The 23,720-nt window shown below is 40.5% G+C and overlaps 1 protein-coding gene across 1 annotated transcript; it reads left to right on the top strand.

Annotated features, from left to right (window-relative positions):
- The first annotated feature begins 784 nt into the window (after positions 1–784).
- LOC116311200 (protein-glutamine gamma-glutamyltransferase 2-like) lies at positions 785–12,642 on the top strand. The gene is made up of 14 exons (XM_031728249.2): positions 785–814; positions 1,439–1,633; positions 3,061–3,303; positions 3,397–3,515; positions 3,614–3,742; positions 3,834–4,011; positions 4,503–4,638; positions 5,687–5,790; positions 6,021–6,260; positions 6,421–6,462; positions 7,135–7,347; positions 7,490–7,650; positions 10,450–10,589; positions 11,729–12,642. The coding sequence occupies exons 1-14, from the start codon at positions 787–789 to the stop codon at positions 11,880–11,882; spliced, it is 2,082 nt and encodes a 693-aa protein (XP_031584109.1). The 5' UTR covers positions 785–786; the 3' UTR covers positions 11,883–12,642.
- Positions 12,643–23,720: the final 11,078 nt, after the last annotated feature.

The following is a 23,720-nucleotide window of genomic DNA, read 5'->3' as shown; positions in this document are numbered from 1 at the left end:
GATCTCAGAAGCTAAAGATGTAGACTACTTTGATATTACAGTTGTTCTGTTTGATTGTGTTTTGTGAACTTTTAATAGAATATCAAATAACAATGACAATGCGCTCCAAGATTTTCTTGGTCTGTATTTTAAAATACTGAATATTTCATGGAGTACATAGAGTATCATTAATGACTGAGAGGCAAATACAAATTTCATTAAGGTGATCATGCTGCAGAAGAGCTTGGCAGGTTTTAGATGTCTCAGCGAGCGTCACATGAAACCTGTGTCATTTTCTAGAGAAAGTGAATTATAAACTTAATAATAAACCACGCAGTTTCTCTGGAAGTTTGAAGGGACATCACTTGAATGCTTGAATAGTGAATACTTGAAAAGTTGGAGGGTGTGTCTCCTGCTGGTATGAAGTCTCGTGGACAGGTGTGCAGAGTGAGAAGGTTAAAAAGCCAAGCAAGAAGAAGAAGGAGGAGGAGGAGGAGAAATGTTTTTTGTGTTAGGGTTGTTGACTTTTCTGTAGGTTGTGCACTATGAATAAAGAATAAAGACACTGACACAATTTCCTGCTGTGCTTTTGCAATTTGTGATTTGTGTGCAATTTGTTTGTAATCTATGACGTACACTTTGTCACACACCTGAATACTTAAAATCAGATAAGAAGAAAAAAACCCTGAATGGTGATTGGGTAATCACTGGAGAGGTGTGAGATCTTTAGCACTGGGAAGGGCTACTTAAAGCATGCCTGTCATTCTTCCAGACACTTGCAATTCTAGCTGTCACACCATGGACAACATGCAGCAGACAATATACAGCATCAATGGTAAGTGCACTCTGCCACTCAGATGTAACTTTAATCCTTTTCTTGTCCACAGGAAGGCACATGTATGCGTTTGAGTTGCTTTAGAGTTTTGCTTAAATGAATTGATTACATTTCTTATGATTTTGCATAAACAGTTTATTTTCCAGCTGGAAGTAATCCAATCAAGTTTTATTCCAGCATACATTAAGTGCAAAGAGTAAGGAAAATAACACTAATATTCTACCAAGTAATCTGATACATGGAGTTTATGTAATAAATATAAATATTACAGTTGTGAAGCAGAATAGGATAGTTTTTAACATGAATGAGAGAGGCAGCATCATTTGTTACGTGATTTAGTTTGTTAAATAGAAAGAAACAATTTCAAATCATTCATTGCAATATTTTTTCATGTGCTGTTGTTTATTTTTGTGTTCTTCTATAGTTCATTTTACCCAGCGGTAATCCAGAAAACCTGTAATTCCTTTAACACTGATTTGTAAATTAAAATTGATGGCTTTGCTGAAATTCATCTCCAAAGCTGCCGTCTTACCTTCTTATCCCCGTCTGTTCGCTAGTTCTTGACAGATCTTTGTCATGTGTACTGTCTTCAGATCAGTATGGGTTGTGCCATCTGTTTTACAGGTACCACTAACGGCCACTGCCGACTAAAGTCCATGAACTTTGAGATTCCCGAAAACAGCATTTCCCATGAAACTCAGGGGCTTAGCAGGAGCCGACTTGTGGTTCGACGAGGGAAACCCTTCAAAGTGACGCTAAAGTCTGACAGTTGGCTGTGGAATCCCTCCACTGAGAGGCTGGTGCTGGAGGTTTGTTTAGGTATCAAAGACTAAGACTGTTCACATTTAAAGCAGTACTTCTGATTTATAAATACCACACTCATACTTCTTCAAATGAAAAATTGCACTCAAAAGCATTCAGGAGCACCTTTGCGTTTTTGTCTATTAAAATTAGAATTGGAAACCTTGATACAGTGTATAACAAAATTACCAAGTAATTACACAATGAATACAACAAGTACATAAAATTAAGGTGATAAGGTAATCATTTAAAAAATGTGGCAATATTGGGCGGAGGTTGTATTTTTTACTGGTAATATTGGGTGGAGGCTTTATTTTTACTGATGACTCACAGTGAATTTACCACTAAATAAAAGAAGCTTTTTTAAAGACTGTTTTTCCTTTATTTGAGGAAACTGTAGCGACTGCCAGACAGCAACAGGTCAAAAAGGGGAGAACCACAATGTTTTGGCCCTTCTGAGGTATTGGAAAGTGCACAGGTCCCAAAGGGAGGGCAGATAGAGAGCAACCAGCACTCTTCTGAGCTATGTTGATGATCTGCTGAAGGCTCCTCCTCTCCGGTTCAGTGCAGATTCATGCACCACACTACAATGCCAGCATCCTCTCTATGGGGAGGCTGTACAATATCACTAGCAGCTTTTGGCCCAGGTGGTTCTTCCTGAGCACTCCCAGGAAGCGAAGTCACTGCTGTGCCTTTTTAGTGACTGGTTTAGTCTCAGCAGTGCAAGACAGGTCATCAGAGATGAAGGTACCCTACAATTAGAAGTTTGGGACCCTTTCTACATACTAAGCATCGATGTAGAGGGGATTGGATCTATGCCATTCTTCCTGAAGTCAAAGGTTTTTTAGTGTGCTATATGGCTCCTTTGGGCCTGCAAAAATACTTCAAATTTGCAAAGGCAGAAGTCCATGCCAAAGGGACTTCCACAAAAGAATGCTGCCCGTCTGCCTGACACACCTTCATTTTTGATGTTGCTTATCTCACTGTGTAAGACATGTGCATATTAATAACCTGGGGATTAGTTTGTCAGTTATGCAACAGTGTGGGTTCTTTAAAACAAGAACAAGTCATCAGTGCACACCCAAATTTATTTGATAGTCACTCAAAGGACTTCCAAATAATTAATCACTGGTTAGAACTTGTTGTCTTTAGCATAGACTTCATATACAAGATGGATGGACCATGACATCATCAATGGTTTGTGGATAGGCATGCCAAGGTCCAATTTTAGCATTTTGGCCATTGGCATCGGTTTTTATTTTATTTTATGGTAATTCTACTTTCAGTGTTTCATGTGAGAGAAAAGAACAGCTTTCTAGAACAGCTAGTTTTAGAAAAAAACTAGCTAAGTTTAGCCATTATATATTTTTTTATTACGAATTCAAATTATACGGTGGAAATGATGCTGCTGTTATTTTCATTTATTTATTTTCTTTACCTTACAGGTGGCCTGTCAAAGAGCATCCCAGTCCTGCTCTATGAAGAACAGTCCCACCCCCAGCTCTATGACTGGACAGCTACAATCTACCCAGGAAACATGCATCCCCAGTCAGTCATTATCCACATTTGCTCTCCTGTTCAGTCATCAGTGGCTCTGTATGAACTCCTGGCCCACATAGAGACCAGACGGAGCAGAAAAACTTATGTATTGGGAACATTTGTCCTACTCTGCAACCCTTGGCTGAAAGGTGAGTCCATGTAGCTGCTGCCACTTGCTGTTCTTGTCCACAGTCTGCTGTTATCCTTTTGTAGACATAATTCCACCTATCACCGCTTTTCAGATGATCCAGTATACATGCCACTGGATGCCCATAAAGAAGAGTACATCAAAAGTGACTATGGGCTAGTATATATGGGGAGCAGTTCAAATGTTAGCAAGCGTCCATGGTCATTTGGTCAGGTATGTGACACCCAGAATCATAGAACAAGTCTGCATAGATCATATATAGTAGCATTATTAGCAGGTAACGTGCTAAATTTCCATCCACATGTATGCAGTATGAGCCTGGAGTCCTGGAAGCATGTCTGAAGCTCCTGGAGTTCAGCCCGCAACACCTCGCTGACAAAAACAAAGATTATACATTACGAGCCAATCCTGTCTACCTCAGCCGAGTGGTCTGTGCTATGGTGAGAGACAATATAATATAATGCTAAGCAATTTTGTCCACAGTAAAAGGAAAAAAAAGTGAAGTCATTAATGTGTTTCTTCCTGCTCTAGATAAACTGTAACGATGACCTGGGTATTCTGGAGGGGAAGTGGCAGGGCAGCTACAAGAATGGTGTGAAGCCTACAGACTGGAGTGGCAGCGCTGACATCCTTCTCCGCTGGGCCTCATCCAAATGCAGACCTGTGCGTTATGGCCAATGCTGGGTCTTTGCATCCGTCCTCTGTACAGGTAGGATGTGTGTTTAGGACGAGATCATTGGTGAAATTTGTGTTTGATTGAGTGCAGAGCTGTTAGGTTATCTACGTCTCATGGAGTTCTAGATTTGTTGACCTAAATCTGTCTTAATTTCTCTACGGTACAATAGTGATACCAGTATTAGTCTCAATAATACTTTGGTTGCTTGTCCTTAAAGCAAGAATTGTCCAAACAAGTCAGCACAGACACAAAATCTAAATATATACAGGCGAGTCCACACAGGATGGATTAAAGTTGCTCTTGTGATGCTTAAAATGCTGTAGATTGATAGAATTCCATCATATGCCTCTTGACTGTCAGATACACATCAATTATTGGATCTATTTTCTTTCTTTGAAAGTACATACTGTTTAGTCTGCACTCCCATGGTAACTCGCCATAGGCATTATGTCAGCATTGCTATATGACTATTGAAGATATGGTTTCTGAATGATATTAAAGCCTGTTTTTTTTTCTCTCTCCAGTAATGAGAGTTCTAGGGATTCCCTCCAGGGTGGTAACAGTTTTCAATGCAGCTCATGATGGAAATGGCAACATGATAATTGAAGAGTTTTACACGAGAACAGGGGAGAAGTTCGGCATGTCAAAGGACAGCATTTGGTTGGTGTCACTTGCTCTTAACCATAAATATACAATTTCTTTTTGTAACTGGTTAAATATCTGGTTCTTGCAATCTGCACTCGGTGACTGCTTTATTAGCTAGAAGTGTTCATTTTCCTGTTAACTCAAAGATCTAATCAGCTAGTCACATGACAGCACTTAAATGCATATAGGCATGTAGACATGTTCAACAACCTGTCGAAGTTGAAACAAGGCATCACTCAAACTGTGACGAAAGGTGATTTAAGTTATTCTGAATGTGGCATGGTTGTTGAGGTAATAGGAGAATGCTTCAAGCTGACAGCAAGGCAACAGTAACTCAATTAACCAGCCATTGCAACCAAAGTTATAGAAGAACCGACTCTCAACTGCAGCAGAAGAGTGCACTTGTCAGCAGAGAACAAGAAACTAAGGATACAATTCACACCGGAATAATACACATAAGAAATACTGGAAAAATGTTTTCTAGTCTGATGATTCTCAAAATCTTCTACAAGAGTTGGATGGTAGGGTCAGGATTTGTCATAAAACATCATGAAAGGAAGGATCCATTCTGCCTCGTATCAATGGTTCAGGTTGCTGGTGGTGGTGTAATGGTGTGGTGGATCCTTTCTTGGAAACTTTGGGCACCTTAGTACCAACTGAGCATCATTTAAAAACCACAGCCTGCCTGAGTATTGTTGCTGACCAAGTCATCCACTGAGCACAGTGTCCCTATCTTCTGGGATGTAGTGTAATGACAAATTTACATTATAGATGAAGCGACAAATCTACAGCAACTGAGTGATGCTGGAAGAAAATCTGTGAGGAAGCAGCTTGTTGAATATGTGCCACAAATAAATTAAGGCAGTGCGCAAAGCAAAAGAGGGCCCAACCTGCTACTAGCACAGTTTATCTAATAAAGTGGCTTTCAAAAAAAACGTGTAACTTGTTAAAAGGATGTTTACTACTACAAATATTTTTCTGTTTTGTAAAATTAACCTGACTGTTCTGTATATTAATTGTATATGCACATCATATGTAGTTATCTCTACTTGACCTCTTGCAGGAACTTCCATGTGTGGGTGGAGTGCTGGATGAGGAGACCAGATCTTGGTGCAGGGTGTGACGGTTGGCAGGTAGTGGACCCAACACCGCAGGAAAAGAGTGAAGGTACATGTAGGCCCCTGTTCCAAATAGCTGTCAAAATGATGCTCTTTATAGATTGGATTGATTTCTTTCTACTTTTTTGAGTAACTAAGTAAATGATTTGAGTTCACCTACATAATTAAAACTTTATGTTTGACAAAAGAGTGTCTTTCTTGAGGTGGAAAGTGACAAAATAATGCAACAGATGTGAATGATACTGACTGATATTTCTCTGTAAACACATTGATCCTCAGGGATATTTTGCTGTGGACCTTGTCCGGTAGCTGCCATCCAGCACCACTGGTTGGACGCCCGATACGACATCCCATTCGTCTGTGCCTCTGTTGATGCGGATGTCGTAAGGTTAATTGTGCACAATGGACTGGTGGTGGGAAAGACGGTGGACACTGAGTGTGTGGGAAAGCTCATCTACACCAAAAGCATCGGATCAGATAAAGCAGAGAATCTGACGCCGACATATAAACCTGACAAAAGTAAGAGAATGTGCTCAATCTGTCTCTGAGGCTCGTCATAGCAAAACGTTTCTCTTATAATTTTTAAAAAGCTAATGATCTTCAGCAATTGTTTCTTGAAAAACAGACACTGTAATGAGAAAAGAAGTACAAGTAGTTTTATTTCTGCTTTTTCTTTCAGGAGGAAAAACATCAGTCTGTGCTAGAACACTGCAACACCAAGGTCAGTGTCTGTACCTCAGAGCACCCCCACCAACCTTTCAGACTCCCCTTATTTCAGTGGCAATATTAATGAAAGAATTTACTTTGCACAGATCAAAATAGCATTCATTTCATATTGACTGTCGCTATTAGGGACAGTTGTCTTCTTAACACATAAGAGTTAAGGGTCGTAAAAGTCAACAAAAGACATGCCTGATACTGAGAAAACAGTCTTTTATGGTTGCTCACTATTGCAACATAGTGACTAACAGGAGCTAGTTCACTGCCAGTGTTGATCAGTGGGCTATGCTGAGGCAGCAGAAGTCACTAACAGGGGAGGAATTTCCACACACCTTTAATCATCTAATCATCAGAACAGGGGTGTCGAACTCCAGGCCTCGAGGGCCGGTGTCCTGCAGGTTTTATATCTCACCCTGGGTCTACACACCTGAATCAAATGATTAGTTCATTACCAGGCCTCTGGAGAACTTCAAGACATGTTGAGGAGGTCATTTAGCCATTTAAATCAGCTGTGTTGGATCAAGGACACATCTAAAACCTGCAGGACACCGGCCCTCGAGGCCTGGAGTTCCCTACCCCTGGTCTAGAACAAGCTAGATTGTTCAAGGGGTGAAAATCAAACCAACACTAGCCGCATATCTTTAACCTGAAACAATGTACATGTTATCACCAGGTATAATGTCACCCAATTTGAACGTGACCCTAAAAATAGTTGGGGTCCCAAAACTGGGTGAGCCCATCCACATATGTGTGACCATCACAAACCAGTCCAACAACCCCAGGGTTCTGGTGGGACACATCAACGCTCAGGTGAAAGAGTACGACAGCAGCCCGAGTGAGGCCTTCTGGGACGCACAAACAGAGGTGCAGATACAGCCATTTTCAGGTGACTCAATACATTCACGATTCCAATACATTTACTATTGCACTGCTTATATATAGATTACTGTTTGATAAATCAAATAACTAACCTTCCCTTTGATTTGCTTTTTTTCTTCCTTTTCCCATGACGTTTTCCTCATCTCCAGTGACAACACTCAATCACACCATCTCTCATTGTAAATATCAGTCATTCCTGGCTGGTGATGATATTGTGAACTTGGCAGTGGTGCTAAAGGACATGATGACCAAAGAAACATTTCTGGCTGCTGAAGAGTTCAGCATAAGTCCTCCACAAATAACCATACAGGTACAGCAACATCAACCCTCCCGTCTCTGCAACTCACAAAGTATTATATATGAATTACATAGCACTGTCTTCCTTTCTCTTCCTTCCTCATCTTCCTCACTTTTATCTATTTCATGGCTGTCAGCTGAATATGACAAGATCAGGTTATTATTGTAATGAAGAGCAAAGTGAAAATCACATCAAAAGAGCATCCACAACAACAGTCTCTCTAACATAGTTTGGTGACCTAAATCAAATTACCTTCCACATTATGATGTCAGTCAACTGATAATATGTCGGCCTTGCAGGAAAAGATTCAGCAGCACAAATAAATTTCCTTTGCTGTTTCCTGACCAACTGTATTCATTCACGTTACACCATATATTAAATGCCAAAGCCTATTTAGTGTAATTAATGACCTTCATTAGGCTCACCAAAACTAGAAAATAAAAAATATTACCCGGTGGTAACATGAGTCTCAATTTATGGTCAAGCATTCAGATAGTAGGGTCAGAATTTAGCGTAAAGAATCTGAAAGCGTGGATCCATCCTGCCTTGGATCGATGGTTCAGGCTGATGTTGGTGTAATGGTGCAGGGGATATTTTCATGAAAAAAATCTGCTAGCCTTAGTACCAACTGAGCGTTTTATTTTAGTTTAAACACCACAGCCTACACTGTTGCTGACCATGTCCATCCTTTTGTGTGAGCACAGTCTACATCATGTCAAGCTCAGATAATGTCAAACTGGTTTCTTGAACATAATGATGAGTTCACTGTACTCAAACAGCCTCCACAGTCACCAGATCTCAATCCAACAGATCAACTTTAGGGTGTGTTGATATAAAAAAATTCACATTATGGATGTGTAGCCGACAAATCTACTGCAACTGTGTGATGCTATCATGTCAATATGGACCAAAATGTCTGAGGAATGTTTCCAGTACCTTGGAAACTAACTAATGAAGTAGTTGATGACTGTAAAGATGACATGCTGTTAGTATTCAGAAGACTTTAGATGTTTCTCAATAATCTTTTTCTTTCATTTTCCTACTTACAAATTCTTTTCATTTTTATCAGCATGTTACGGTATTCAAATTTGGAGAGGTACAAGTGTTAGAGTAAAGGTCATGAAGCGTTATGATCACAGGCTCACTAAAAACCATATTCTTTACTCTCACTCAGTAAGCTCTCACAGTCTTATCACTGGTCCTTCTGGGCTCAACAGAAAACAACAGCAATGAAAACTAAAATTGACAAGAAGACGAGCATTGTGCAGTGTACATATGAATATATAGAATTATACACTGCTTAAAAATTAAAGGCACACTTTGAAAACACATCAGATCTCAGTGCTGGATATCTATAGTGACATGGACTGGAATGAAAAGGTGCCACATCATTTCATGGAAAGTGAAAAAAAATTATACGGTAGGCTAGTCATTTTGATGAAATTTCTTAGCGGCAAATAAAATGGTACTAGGTACTTTGTAGGGCCCTCACAAGCTTGCCTGACAATGTTGGGACATGCTCTTAATGAGATGACAGGTGGTGTCCTGGGGATCTCCTCCCACATATGGACATGGGCTTTAGTGAGCTCCTGGACACTCTGAGGTGCAACTTGTTAAAGGCAACATAACATTCTTCACAGCTTATCCACACCCTTTTATGTCTGTCACATGTGCTCAGGGTGAACTTGCTCTTATGTGTCAAAAGCACAGGACACCAGTAGTGGACCTGCCAACTCTGGTATTCTATGGCAAATGCCAATCAGGCTCCATGATACCAGGCAATGAACGCAGGGCTCTTCAGAGGTAGAGGATGTCGGGCCCTCAGGCCTCCCTCATGAAGTTTGTCTCTGATTATTTGGTCAGACATTCACAGCAGTGTCCTGCTAGAGGTCATTTTTATAGGCTTGGCAGTGCTCATCCTGTTCCTCCTTCCACAGAGAAGCAGACACCGGTCTTGCTGATGGGTTAAGGGCCTTGTACGGCTCTGTCCAGCTCTCCTAGAGTACCTGTCTGTCTCCTGGAATCTCCACCATGATATTGAGCTGGGAGACAAAGCAAGCCTTGTGGCAATGGCATGTATTGATGTGCCATCCTGGAGGAGTTGCACCAGCTGTGCAACCTCTGTGAGTTCCAGGTAGCACCTGATGCTACCATTAGTAACGATGACTCTGGCCAAATGCAAAACTAGTAAAAAAACAAACAAAACAGAATCGATGAGGATGGGAAGAATGTCAGTGGCCTCCACCTGTAAAACAGTTCCTGATTGTCTCACTGTTGTCCCTATTTTACAGCTTTTATTCATTTCATTAGGACCAAAGCAGCTGAAATGGATTAACAACCCTCTCTGCTATTTAACTGACCAAAAAAATATCCCAGACTTGATGCATTACTCTGATCAAAAAGTTTTTGATTTTTTTCACACAGAGTATAAGTCACTTTGCTAAAGAGCAGAATAGAGCCCAAAATGCTAATGCTATTAGCATTTTTAGCAGTGTCTGGTGAATCATTTACAAAAGCCAAAAGAAAGGTGGATCCATCTAACTAACTTGTAAAACACTGCAAGATAATGTTTGGTGCCAGAGAAGATATTGGTGAAAAACGCTGTGTGAAGAAGAACACCACTAGCATTCAAAACTTTATAAAACCAAAGCTTCCACCTCGAATTCATATGAAAACTTCCCACACTTCTTTAAAAATATCCATATTTTTTTTTCCTTTTTTTATTGGGTTAAAAACAGTAGTACCTGCCACAATCAGTTTTACAGATCATTTTTTTTTCTGTGTGCTCTTGTAATTGTGGCTGCTCTGCAGATTGAAGGAGGCAACTCTATCCAGGTGAAGAAGGAGTGCACAGTCCTGGTGTCCTTCACCAACTGCCTCAGCACAGCTCTGTATGAAGCTGTGTTGACTGTGCAGGGAGCCGGCTTGCTGGAGGGCAAACAAGTGGCCAAGTAAGTGTCTCAAAAAAACAAAACTATCTTCCCTTCAAATCTGAACTGGGCAGATGTCTGAGGAATGTGGCCTGAGAATGCGGTCAGGTATGTTTCTGCAAGAGTAGGAACAAGTTGCTGTCATATATGTCGTCTAACTTGGAATATACATTAGTGCACCATTGCCCACAGGCAATTAATTTACTGTTCCAATTATTTAATGATGACCTGTTTACATTATCTCACTTTTAAAAACGCAAGATTTCTTCATCGAGAAATTAGGTTGCTCAAGGTTCATGGTTGTTGTTTAAGATTACAAGTACTGTAAATCTGTGGCTGATGGTAAGGTGGAATGTCTTGAGGAATGTCGAGAGGTCATAAAGTCTTGAAAAGTCTACAGTTGTGCAACACCTCCTTTAAAAACAGTGTTGTTTCAGTCATCCCAACTAAACACCGAGCGTCTACTGACTAGTCTGTATTATTCAGGCTTGGCAGTGAGTGTATTTAGCTTCAGCTAATTTGCCTTGTTTTTTTTGTTTTTTTTTACTGTGCCAAATATCATTTTAAAAACCTCTTCATAAAATCCAACCTTTTTTTTCCCGCATCACACAAAATATACAGGACCCTGATTTTTACACACTGAATTTCACTTGGTTAAATTCAGTATCTTTTTATGCGCTTCAAGGATGTGTAAGATATTGTAAATCTGTATCCATTGGCTTTTTATTTGCACAGACACCCCAGGGAGGAATAAATTAGCTAACAAGGGAAGAGATTATGCAGAAATAATGTATCTTGTTAAGATGTTATACATCAGATTCACTGAGACTGGTTTGGCATTGGCTTTTTGGCTTGATATATAGTGGAGAAGAAGAGTAAGGTCTGCGAGCCAGAAAAAAATCTCTACCTGGCAAAGGTTTCCTTGAGAAATTGGTAGCATTACTCAAAATTCATCATCCACAACACATGGAGATATTAGGATCATTTTGTACTGTGGGATAGAAAATCCCTCACCAATTTCTCCTTTATTCAGTTTGTACTATTACTACCTGCTTTCGCCTGTGCGAAACATTAGATCTCCGAGCTCTGCAGCTGTACTGTGCGTGTCTTTGTGGGAGGTGAGATGTGAAAAGAATACATTTGTCTGCTCTGTCTCTCAGGATAATTCTCCTGCAGCCAGGCGAGAAGATAGAGAAGAAGGTGTCCATCACGGCTACTTCACCTGGCACCAAGCTGCTGATGGCCACTTTGTCACACAGCAACAAACCCAACATCATTTCCAGGTGGTACCACACAGTGTCTGTCACAGCATAATGACTACAAAGAGTTCATCAGCGTAAAACAAATTAAAAAGTGATATTAAAGTAACACTTAAACCTTCTGACTATTGAAGAATACAAATGATGTTACATGAAAGAAAAAGTGTGATTTATTGTTATTATTATTCTGTCATGAACACAACTTGGGTGAAGATGTCAAGTTTACAGAGCGTGTTTGTTTACTTTGCAGTCTATACTTTAAATATATTCTACTTATTAAATGTATTTATTTTTTCATCACACCTTCCAATGTTTAAATGGCGTGCACACATATTTACACTGCAAGGTCAAAGTTTTATGTTATATTAATACATCTTTGTTTGAGTTACCTGGGGGTGTGGCTTCTCTTTCCTGGTTGGCAAAATGTGTGGCAAAGGGCTGGGAGAGCTGAAGTACTGCGGACAGCCTAATTGGACGAAACCACCTTCTTTATTGGGTGTTTCAAGTTTGTTTAATTGTTTTGTATTAGTTGGTTATATAGTAGCCATTTTGTTTCCCCCTTGTGTGTAATTTGGTTTAGCTTAACCAGTATTTAAGTTCCCTCCTGTGTCATTTCAGGGCAGTTTGTCTTATGTTTGTTTATTTTGAGTTTAGTTTATTGAGTTGACCTCTTTTATTTGTCTGCCTGTTTAGGTTTTTGGCTTGTCAATTAATTTTCATGTTTTGGATCAATAAACCCCCTTTTTTGAATTAAACACCTGTGTTCTTTATGCCTTACTGCTTGGTCCCTGACACAGCAGCGCATGAATGTAGCATATTTCTTATACAACTGTATGTGTTGTCCTACAAAATGTGATTATTATACTGTATCTCCTTTTTCTATGACTAAATAAAAACACAGACCTGCTTTTTTTTTCCCCACTTGGAAGCTATTCTTATTGAAATACCGTCCATAAATATATATAGATTATCAGTGCATGATATCTGCTTCAGGGAGACGATGAGATTTAAGGTTAAACTCCAAAAAACTGGCACTGACTGCTCTTTCATGAAATAATTCAAAGCTGCTGTCAGGGGGACCAAAGCGTAATATGTAGTTTGTGAAGAGATTCGTGACCTATAAATGAACATTAAGTTCATGTTACGTTTCTACCCATGCAACAGGTAATAAGTTTATATTTGTTTTTCTTTTTGAAATTAAACCAGACAGGCTTGGTTTTATCATTTTTTTTGTCCTTGATACAGGCCAAAAAACCCTTCAGTATCATGCCTATTTCTCTATAATGAGAAATATGAACAACACATGAGTACAGTCTTGACTCCCCCCTTTTGTTTTTATCTGAGGCTGGACTGAGCTGCATTGCTGTAACACAAAAAGACCACCAGGCGGCAGCAGTGGCTTTTCCAGTTGTCTGTTTTTTACTTTCTCCCTCATGCAGCTGTTTGTTTAATACCAGGAAATGAAAGTTTGCCCTGTTTTAATGTCTTTAATGTTGCCTCTGAGGTTCTTTTCATCTTTTCCCCACACTGGCTTTAGTTTAGCTCTTCATCTCATGCAAGTAAGAGGCTGAAATTTAGACTGCTAAACTTACTGCAAAAAAACAAACCCAGTAGATTTTGGGGGGTCAGAGGATATCATCAAAGGCTCCTGATATAGGTGAACTTTAACATTTGACTTTAGGTTATTTTTCAGCTTCCTGCAAGACCCAGGAAGCTGAAAACTGATGGGAAGAGAGATACTCATTCCTTATTCTGTTCGGAAACAGGTCCATCAGCCTGTAAAACTATACCTAGTGAGCTTGGATAAGAGCTTCTTTTTTCCAGCACTACCTCCTCTGTTTCCTGTCAGTTTAATGGGCTTGTAAATGGAATAATATAGAAGATCTTGTCTGCGTTTGGGCATTTCATTTCAGGCACTTCTGGGAGATTAGAAGATGCTTTACACAGAGATACATTGTGTCTGCACGGGTGCAGCCTTTAGATGAGGAGCGTTTCAACCTAAAGGATTTCCGGCTGACGTGCGTACTGAACAGCTTGTGATCTCACCTCGGTGTCAGAGATTGAGGCAGAGGCGTTGGCAGACGGAGACGATAATCAGACTCCACACTCGCTGATTTCCAGACAAATTAAACGTCAGGGGAAAGCAGGGAGCGGGACCGCTGGGCTGCTTTGGAAAGCCGAGGCTATCATAAATTATTAATGGCTCCCCGTCACGGCCTCCCTCTCTCTCCTCATCCCTCCCTTTTCAGCCACCCCCTTTCTTCATCCATCCCTCACATTTCCCCTCGTTAAAAAAAAAAAAAAAAAAAATTCTTCATCTTTTTTTCTTGCTTCTTTTTTGCCTGTCACCTTATTCCATGCCTCCTTCCTTCCACCTTTTGTCAGTTCGTATCTGTCTTCCCTCACCCCTCCTCCCTGTCTTCTTCTTGACTTCACTGATTTTCATCCCTCCCATCCATCTGCTCTTCATTACCATCTCCCCTGTTAATCTTGATCACTTTTTCCTCCTTTGAATATCCTCTTCTCATCCCTCCTTCCTGTTTACCATCTTGCTTTCCATCTTTCCTCTCTTTATCTCTTCTCCCTCCTTTTGATAACATTTTGTCTTCTGGGAGTTTTTTTCTCCCTGCCGTCCTCTCTTCTCTTCTGCTTTGTTTTGTCTTTTCACCTTTGACACCTGTAAAACGGACCCGCGTCATTTTGCACTGACTTTGTGTTTTCAGTTCTGAAATATTTTGGCACTATAGCTAAAACAGAAAAGCCTCAATATACACAGCGCATACGCCTGGCGGGAGGTTTGCTCTTCTTCTCTCTCTCTCTCTCTCTCTCTCTCTCTCTCTCTCTCTCTCTCTCTCTTATTTTTTCAGAAAGCAGAAAGATCCTCAAGAAAACGAGTTGACAATTTAGAGCTTATTTAAATTTGCTGTTTTACTATACACTAAATATTGCCTATCCTTGATTGATGTTGTATTCAGTTTATTCTTAATATTTAGGTACTAAAAAAAGCGAAAATTTAAAGAGTGAAAACAGTAGGCGACATTGCAGAGGACACCACTTCCACTTTTTTAACGATGGCATCTTGAAGAAAATATTATTTCATGGAATACTAAATGCTCAGAAACTAATTTATGTGCTTATTTGCGGTATTTAATTAAGAGTTTATTAAATCTGTTCAATCTGAATTCAGGGTTGGGGTTGCTAGGATGCGCCATGTGGATTTTTGATTGACTAATCACCCTCGCACAAAAACTTTCACCCTTAAAGAACTTTATATAACCTAGGCTAGCATTCTAGGAGTATTTATACTGAACACTGCTGCACTTTACAGTTTCCATCCAGTGCAGTTACATTCTGTGCAAAGTAGGTGTAACAAGCTGAAAAGGGTGCAGGGTAACCTAACCTACAGGCTGTGCAGGTTAGGTTCATTGTGATACAAGAAATGATGTAAGTGATAACAAAAGAGACCAGGATTTGTTCCTTGTTCGTGTTACCTGCATAGAAGAAATTTCCATGCACAGACATATAGAAAATAACTGCTGTCAGAGACATCGTAAGTCCTGTGACCATTTTAACCTTGCGCAGTGTTGGAAGCTATTTGTGTTGAAATGCGCTCAGTAGTGCTGACTTTGTGTTTGTTGCCAACTCATACTAGTATTTGTACCACAAATACTTCTTGTCCACCAGTATCAGCAGTGTGGCTAACTCAGAACCTGTTGCATGCATTTCCACACATGCTCCAAAGAGGCAGGAGTCATTTTCAGTCCCATTTTGTTTTGGTTTAGGCAACAAAAACCCAGATTGGGCTTACATGCACGATTTCCATGACATTTACTACATCATACAGAGCCTGCTTAACAGAAAGCATCGAAGGTAAATGTGTTGGGGCAAGAAACCAATAATTTGCTATACTGTCAGCACATTTTGTCTGCTACAATTTTGTTCTGATTAAAATTGTTAAAGGCACTAAAAGAGCTCTGCACCACACAACACAGCACAGATAGCAGCACTGTGAATGTGTAAAATTTACAAAGTGAATTCAAATTACCCTGCCATCTTTATGTTGGCCACTTTATGTAAAGTAAGACTTTATACTTTGCTGCTAGAGAAGAAAAATTAATTATGAGTGTCTTAATTGTCCCATATTTATATTCTCAATTAGCAGGGCTGTCTGAAAAACAAGTTGATATCATGTTCAAATAATCTCCATCTGCAGGTAACAGAGTATTTAAACCAGGACTTCGCTACTGCTCCTTGCCTGAATGCTAACTTGCTCATGTGGTAGCACTGTTTTGTTACTCACGATAAATGGGCTGGTACTCATATAGTGCTTTTCTACTCTAACGAAACAATCAGACATCCGTCTCCACAGTGGCATCTATTGGCCGCTTTTGGTAATATCACATCTTTACAAGGTTACACATTACACCACTATCAGTAACGATGATCAACACATATTTTGGAGTAACCATTTTTAGTTGTCATATAAGACGATCAAAGCAGCCAAACGTGAGTACAGGGACAGGGTCAACAGTTTGACAACCCTCGGAGTATGTGGCAGGGACTAAACACGATCACAGACTTTAGAGGGCAAACCAGCACACCCACCACGGCCTCTCCTAAACGTATTCACGCTAGATTCGACACAGGGAGACCGGACAGTGTGTCACCGCGGATGACGTCAGTGCGCACACTGTGTCTGAGGAGGATGCGGAGGTACTTCAGGAGAGTGAACCCACGCAAAACTGGTCCGGACGGGATTCCCGGCCGCGTCCTCAAGTCATGCTCAGCTGGCTGGAGTGTTTACACATCTTCAACCTTTCCTCTCTCTGTCTGTAGTCCCAGCCTGCTTCAAAATGGCCACCATCGTCCCTGTACCCAAATCCTCCACCATCTCATCATTGAACGACTGGCGACCTGTAGCCCTGACCCCATCGTGAGCAAATGCTTCGAGAAGCTGGTCAGGGACTTCATCTGCTCCGCACTACCCGACTCACTGGACCCTCTACAGTTCGCATACCGCCACACAGGTCCACTGATGATGCCATAGCCTGACACTCCATGCTGCCCTGTCACACCTGGAGAAGAGAGACACGTATGTTCTGCTGTTTGTAGATTACAGCTCAGCATTCAACACCATCGTTCCCTCGAAGCTGGACAGGAAACTGCAGGATCTAGGACTGAGCAGCTCCCTCTGCAGCTGGATCCTTAACTTCCTGTCTGACAGACGCCAAGTGGTCAGACTGGGCAGCACCACCTCATCCCCATCACACTGAACACTGGTGCTCCACAGGGGTGTGTACTGAGCCCTCTCCTGTACTCACTCTACACCTACGACTGCACGGCCACTGACAACTCCAACATCATTGTGAAGTTTGCGGACGACACACTACAGTGGTGGGTCTTATCACCAACGGTGATGAGACGGCCTACAGGGAGGAGGTCAGCGCCTGACCCACTGGTGTCAAGACAACCATCTCACCCTCAACGTCGCCGCAAAGACAAAGGAGTTGATAGTGGACTTCCGGAGGTGCAGAGGAGTACACACCCATCACCATCAACGGCGCCGCTGTGGAGAGAGTGAGCAGCTTCCGCTTCCTTGGTGTACATCTGGCTGAGGATCTTACGTGGTCAGTACACATAAACAAGACAGTGAAGAAGCGCAGCAGCGCCTCTCTTTCTCAGGAGACTGAAAAGATTCGGCATGAGCCCCGCATCCTCAGGACCTTCTATCGCTGTGCCATTGAGAGCATCCTCACTGGATGCATCACCACCTGGTATGGCAACACCACCGCTTACAACCGCAAAGCTCTCCAGAGAGTAGTGCGGTGTGCTGAACGGATAATTGAGGTGAGCTTCCTCCAAGACATCTACAGGAAGCGGTGCCTGAGGAAAGCGGGAGGATCATCAAGGACTCCAGTCACCCCAGCCATAAACTGTTCAGACTACTTCCATCAGGAAGGAGGTTCTGCAGCATCCGGTCCCGAACCAGCAGACTGAGAGACAGCTTTTTCCACCAGGCCATCAGACTGCTGAACACGTCATAGACACCTCACCCTCACTACTGGAACTTCAACATTATGCACTCCATACTGTACATTAATGCCACTGTTTTGCACATACCTACCTCTGTATATTTTATATTTTATATATCTTATTTTATTGTTTACTCTATTTCATTTGTAAAACATGTATATACACACTCACACACACACACACACACACACGTAGAAAACATATTTAGTACACACATTCAGTAATGTATATACCTTTATATATGGTACATATATTTATTACTTTTTAGATTAACCATTTTATATTTTGCTTGTTGCACGTTATTGTATTTTGCACAACTCTGTTGCTTGTGAAGCTTGCACACAAGAATTTCACTCGCATGTACTGTACCAGTGTACCTGCACATGTGACGTGACAATAAAGGTGATTTGATTTGATTTGATATGTAAGATGCCTTGCTCACTCTTGCCTCACTTGCTGTAAATACAACATTCTTCACATGGCAAAGTACTGCCACCACTTATCCCATCAGGAGAAGGGGAGACAGTGAGTCAAAGTTGCATCTTGCCAAACCCATGCTGAAGTTGCTGTGTACCCAGGTCAGAGAATGATAACACATCTGCTTACGTACCTGTTGATTACTTATCTGCTCTCAATACCTGCAACACACTTGTTCTCTCTTCCTGCAATACACTTACTTACCCACGATCTGTACCTGTTAAATACTTACCTGCTAGAGTATCAGATGTATACCTATGTGTCCCTGTTCTCTCATTTCTTTCATTGGCTCCATTGTTGGCACCAATGAGTAAGTTCCCTGCTGTCGTGAAGCCTGAGAAGCGCAAGTTTGTAAACTTCCCTCTGCCGTTTGACAAGAGAGGGAGCAGCAAGAGGGACCATTGATAGATGACCATTTGATAGATTCAAGTGAACAGATGGAACAGCTGCAAAGCATTGAAGTGGCCGTCCATTCTCAAATTCATGTGAGACAGTATTTATACGGCATCCTTGCACACAGTTCTGAGCTCGATGTTTGACTCTGTTATGTCAGAAAGAAAAAAAAGGGAATATTCATTCAAGATTCAGTGGGGCTATAAATGGACTTGTCCAAATGTTATTTGAAAGTACAGGCCTCCTCATTACAGCCTATAAAATATGAGAGAATTCTAGTCAAATTGCTCGAAGCTATTGCACAGCACTGAGATAATTTTTCACAGTATTGTAATGGTCTCTAACTACTTGTAATGCTCTCTGTCTTGTGCTTTCAGTCACACAGATGCAGGTTCGCACACAAGCGTGTATCTCGATCAACAACCCCTGCGAGCTGCAATAAAGGCGGTGCTGATAATTATGATAATGAATCTAGCTTCTGTCTGGCATCTATTGTCACCTGGTAATGAGTTTGTCCCGGAGGTCACTGCTGTAATAGCTCATTAGCAACGTTGGCTAATGCTGCACGGTGATGTAGCCCACAATTGCTGGAGGTGCACTGGTCAGTGAGGCTATTTGTTTGCTGTAGTGGTTGAATTGCTGCTTGCCTGGACTGTCATTCAGTGTTGATCAGTGCGGCTTTGGTTAATCCTGTAGAAGAGTCTGATTGCAGTCTTTTTGCTATGCTCAAGCCCACACACACACACACACACACACACACACACACACACACACACACACACACACACACACACACACACACACACACACACACACACACACACACACACACACACTCACTCAAGCATGTTATGCCGGTTTCAGCTGAAACAATGTTTCAAACCATATTCCAGGGTTTTTAGTTCACCATTTATGAGGTTTCAAGAAGAAAATAAAAGGCAGATCTGAATGTTTGAAAATGTTTTGGAAGAATTCTGTAAAGATGAGATGAAAAATACTCAAAGGATAAATTCAATTGGTTTATTATTTAGATAAGTTGAAAAAAAAGTTAAACAAGCAAGTAAATAAAGAAACAAGGTAAAATGAAGTAATAATGAAAAAAGTTAAACAAGTAAATAAAGAAACAAGGTAAAACGAAGTAATAATGAAAAAACCTTAAACAAGTAAATAAAGAAACAAGGTAAAATGAAGTAATAATGAAAAAAGTTAAACAAGTAAATAAAGAAACAAGGTAAAACGAAGTAATAATGAAAAACCTTAAACAAGTAAATAAAGAAACAAGGTAAAATGAAGTAATAATGAAAAAACCTTAAACAAGTAAATAAAGAAACAAGGTAAAATGAAGTAATAATGAAAAAAGTTAAACAAGTAAATAAAGAAACAAGGTAAAACGAAGTAATAATGAAAAAACCTTAAACAAGTAAATAAAGAAACAAGGTAAAACGAAGTAATAATGAAAAAACCTTAAACAAGTAAATAAAGAAACAAGGTAAAATGAAGTAATAATGAAAAAAGTTAAACAAGTAAATAAAGAAACAAGGTAAAACGAAGTAATAATGAAAAAACCTTAAACAAGTAAATAAAAAAACAAGGTAAAATGAAGTAATAATGAAAAAACCTTAAACAAGTAAATAAAGAAACAAGGTAAAATGAAGTAATAATGAAAAAAGTTAAACAAGTAAATAAAGAAACAAGGTAAAACGAAGTAATAATGAAAAAACCTTAAACAAGTAAATAAAGAAACAAGGTAAAATGAAGTAATAATGAAAAAAGTTAAACAAGTAAATAAAGAAACAAGGTAAAACGAAGTAATAATGAAAAAACCTTAAACAAGTAAATAAAGAAACAAGGTAAAATGAAGTAATAATGAAAAAAGTTAAACAAGTAAATAAAGAAAAAAAGAAAACCCCAACAATCCCCTCTGAGCAAGCACTTGGCGACAGTGGGGAGGAAAAACTGCTTTTAAACGGGCAGAAACCTCCGGCAGAACCAGGCTCAGGAGGGGACAGTCAACTGCCGGGACTGGTTGGGGGGGTGAACAGAGGTGGAGCAAGACGAGGCTACATCAGGTGAGGAAGCAGTAGCGTCTCTCCTCCGGAACAAGCGGAACCATTTTGTCTTCTTTTTCATGCACTTTTCCACAAGCGCTTTTTTCTCCAGGATGAGATTTCTCAACTCATCGACTGTTTCTGCGTTTTGCTTTTCAAGTTTCTTACATCTTTGTTCCACCTCTTCTAATGTTGCTTGTTGTTCTTCAAGCTTGTCTTTGAGTTGTTTGGATGTTGCCTCCTGTATCAGCTTGTCCTTGTGCATGTCTGCATTTCTCTGTTGTACTTCTTTGTGCTTGTCTTCTAACTGTTCATTTCTTTTCTGGATTTCTTGGAGCGTGAGCTGCAGGTCTTCATGTATTTTGTCTTGTTGTTGTTTTTGTGCCTGCATTTCAGTGTTTTCACGCTTCAAGTTGTTGAATTCCACCAAAATCCCCTTAACGAGCTCTGAGTTGTTTCTCGCTATCTGATCGATCCTTTTCTGCATCTGTGAGCAGCGTTTCTCCAGTTTTTCCTTTTCTTCTTCCACTTTAGTTGCTTTGTCCTCCAGCTGATTACAAAACTCTTGCAGTTTTAGATTTTTAGACTCAAAGTCCTGGACAATACGTTTTCCTTCTTTCAGTCTTTCCTGCTGTTGCTCTTTCTGTTGAAGAAGGTCTTTATTTTGGCGCAGTGTTTCATCCAGGCTTTCTTTCAGCATTCGGTATTTTTCCTGCATGCTCTTCAGTTCGTGCTGCATGTCCCTTTGCTTTTTGTCCTGCTCTTCCTTCTGTTGGAGGATTTCTTTCTTTTCTTCCACAGCTTCACGGAGCTGTCTTTGGAGCAGCTGATACCTTTGGTCCATGTATTGGAGATCCCATTGTATCTTATCAGTCATCGTTTTCTTGTCTTGGAGCTGGTTGGTCATTTCTTTTAGTTCTGCACTCTTTTGCTTGTTTTCTTTAATGAGGTGCACAATCTGCTCTCGGGCCTGAGCAAACTTTATTCCCCAGCCCTCATTAATAATTTTTATGTCCGGCTGGTGCTGTTGTCTTTCTTCCAGCTCTTTATTTTGGGCTTCCATTCGTCTACACTTGTCCTCCAGTTGAAGTTTCTCTTCTTCAATTTGTTGCATTTTTTTCTGGAGAAGGTAGTTTTCCTTCCTACTCTCCTCTAATGCCCTTTGGGAGGATAAGATGCCATTTGGGGAAATTGGCCGGCCACGCCAGGAAGGAGTGGCGGTGTAATCTTTTTGAATTGGTTGGTTTTTTCTTGGAAACATGTTGGAGTTTCTATACGATGACTTTGAAAAACTTTCCAAATGTTTCTGTGGTGAACGTTTTGTAGGCTGCAAACACAGATGCTGCTAAAACGAACTAAAACTTGCTGTGTCTCACCCCTATTTAAGGAAAAACATCAAAGGACTTAAGATTCCTAAGATCTCCCTATGACATCATCACTCCCTAAGCCAGGGGTCGCCAACCTGCGGCTCCGGAGCCGCATGCGGCTCTTTAGTCCTTATAGTGCGGCTCCGCCTGGTTTGGGCAAATAAATTAGAAGTATTTAGCTGAAGTGTATTTTATTTATGTTAGTTCTTTTTAACTCGTAGTTCTAAAATGGAAGAATATTGTGATATTGAAATATAAAAATAAAATTATATTCTATTATTTTTTCATCGCTCAAAATAAGAGTCACACTCGCGGAAGCCGGTATACGCGCCCAAACGCCGTGCATTTATCGAGACTTTGTCCCTAGGTAGGCCAATTATGGATCTTCGGATCCACATTATGTCAGCAGCTGTTCTCCACCGTGAACTATGTTAAAGACAAACGTTCACGCCTGACAGATGACAGCTTACAGTCCTGCGTAAACTGACTTCGTATAGCCCCGATTTGCGGACTCTGTGCGCAGAGGTTCAGGAGCAGAAGTCCCATTGTAAACAAATCACGGCAGACCCGACGATGTTTCCATGAACACGCTTTTGAGCATCTCTTTATTGAGCACTTTTCACACACGGTTGCTGTACGCATACAGCCGGCTGTAGCTTTTCAGCTCACAGCCCGACATACACCACCAACAACACAACAACACAGATAGCACAGACGTTAAGGCGGCGAGGCGTGATTGCGGGTGTCGCTTAGGTGCGTCCGCCTCCCCTGCAGCGGCGCTGCAAACCACGCCCCGCCGCACGCATTAACCAGGTAAAATACATATTTAGGCAGAATTTTGCAAATATCCATTTTTCAGCAGCATAGTGCTTTTTTCCAATTATTTTTTAAGAGTCAGGTCAAGGCTCCAACAGCCCAAAGGCGATATAAGGGTGGCGGCTGACAACAGTTTTTGTTTGCTACATGGATCATTTTAGTTCAGGTTGGTGTCTTTCCTTTTGTTATATTTCTTTAAGAGTTCAAAATGTGTTGATTACATAAATATAATTTAATTTTCTCTGTTGCACTTCATGGATTTCATAAGCAGCACACTTTAGTTGTTCACACAAAGCATAAAGATAAAAAACAATATATACAGTGTTATCTTCATTTTAGATGTCAAAAAGTATTTGCGGCTCCCAGTGTTTTCTTTTGCGTGGAAACCGGGTCCAAATGGCTCTTTGGGTGTAAAAGGTTGCAGACCCCTGCCCTAAGCCAATGAGATTGTCACAAGACATTTTGGAATGGGGTATTTTTTTTTTAAACTGTTTTCAAACTTAACTTTAAATGTCAGTGTTTCCTAGTTGTGGACTATTGGTTAGTCCAGCCGATTAAGAAATTAATTGTCACAAACATCCCTAATATTATATAACAGACAACAGAAAACAAGAGGTTTTTTTTCTACGCCATAGAGCTATAATAAAAGTTTTTTTTAAAGAAAAAAGAAAAGTTTTAACAAAAGTACACACAAAGAAGAGACACAACTATAGAGACCATTGACTGTAGAGCGATCTGACTGGGACAAGTAAAACTAAC

The sequence above is a fragment of the Oreochromis aureus genome, linkage group 20 (genome assembly GCF_013358895.1).
Source record: "Oreochromis aureus strain Israel breed Guangdong linkage group 20, ZZ_aureus, whole genome shotgun sequence".
Taxonomy (NCBI): Eukaryota; Metazoa; Chordata; class Actinopteri; order Cichliformes; family Cichlidae; genus Oreochromis; species Oreochromis aureus.
Note: the sequence above shows the minus strand (reverse complement) of the source record. Positions and strands in the feature narration are given on the sequence as shown.

What these genes read in the sequence shown, in the direction of transcription:
- LOC116311200 (XM_031728249.2), top strand. Translation starts at nt 787, where the DNA reads ATGCAGCAGACAATATACAGCATCAATG. An exon ending in GACAATATACAGCATCAATG is followed by an intron (nt 815 to 1,438) that starts GTAAGTGCACTC and finishes TCTGTTTTACAG; the next exon opens with GTACCACTAACGGCCACTGC. An exon ending in GACATATAAACCTGACAAAA is followed by an intron (nt 6,261 to 6,420) that starts GTAAGAGAATGT and finishes TTTTTCTTTCAG; the next exon opens with GAGGAAAAACATCAGTCTGT.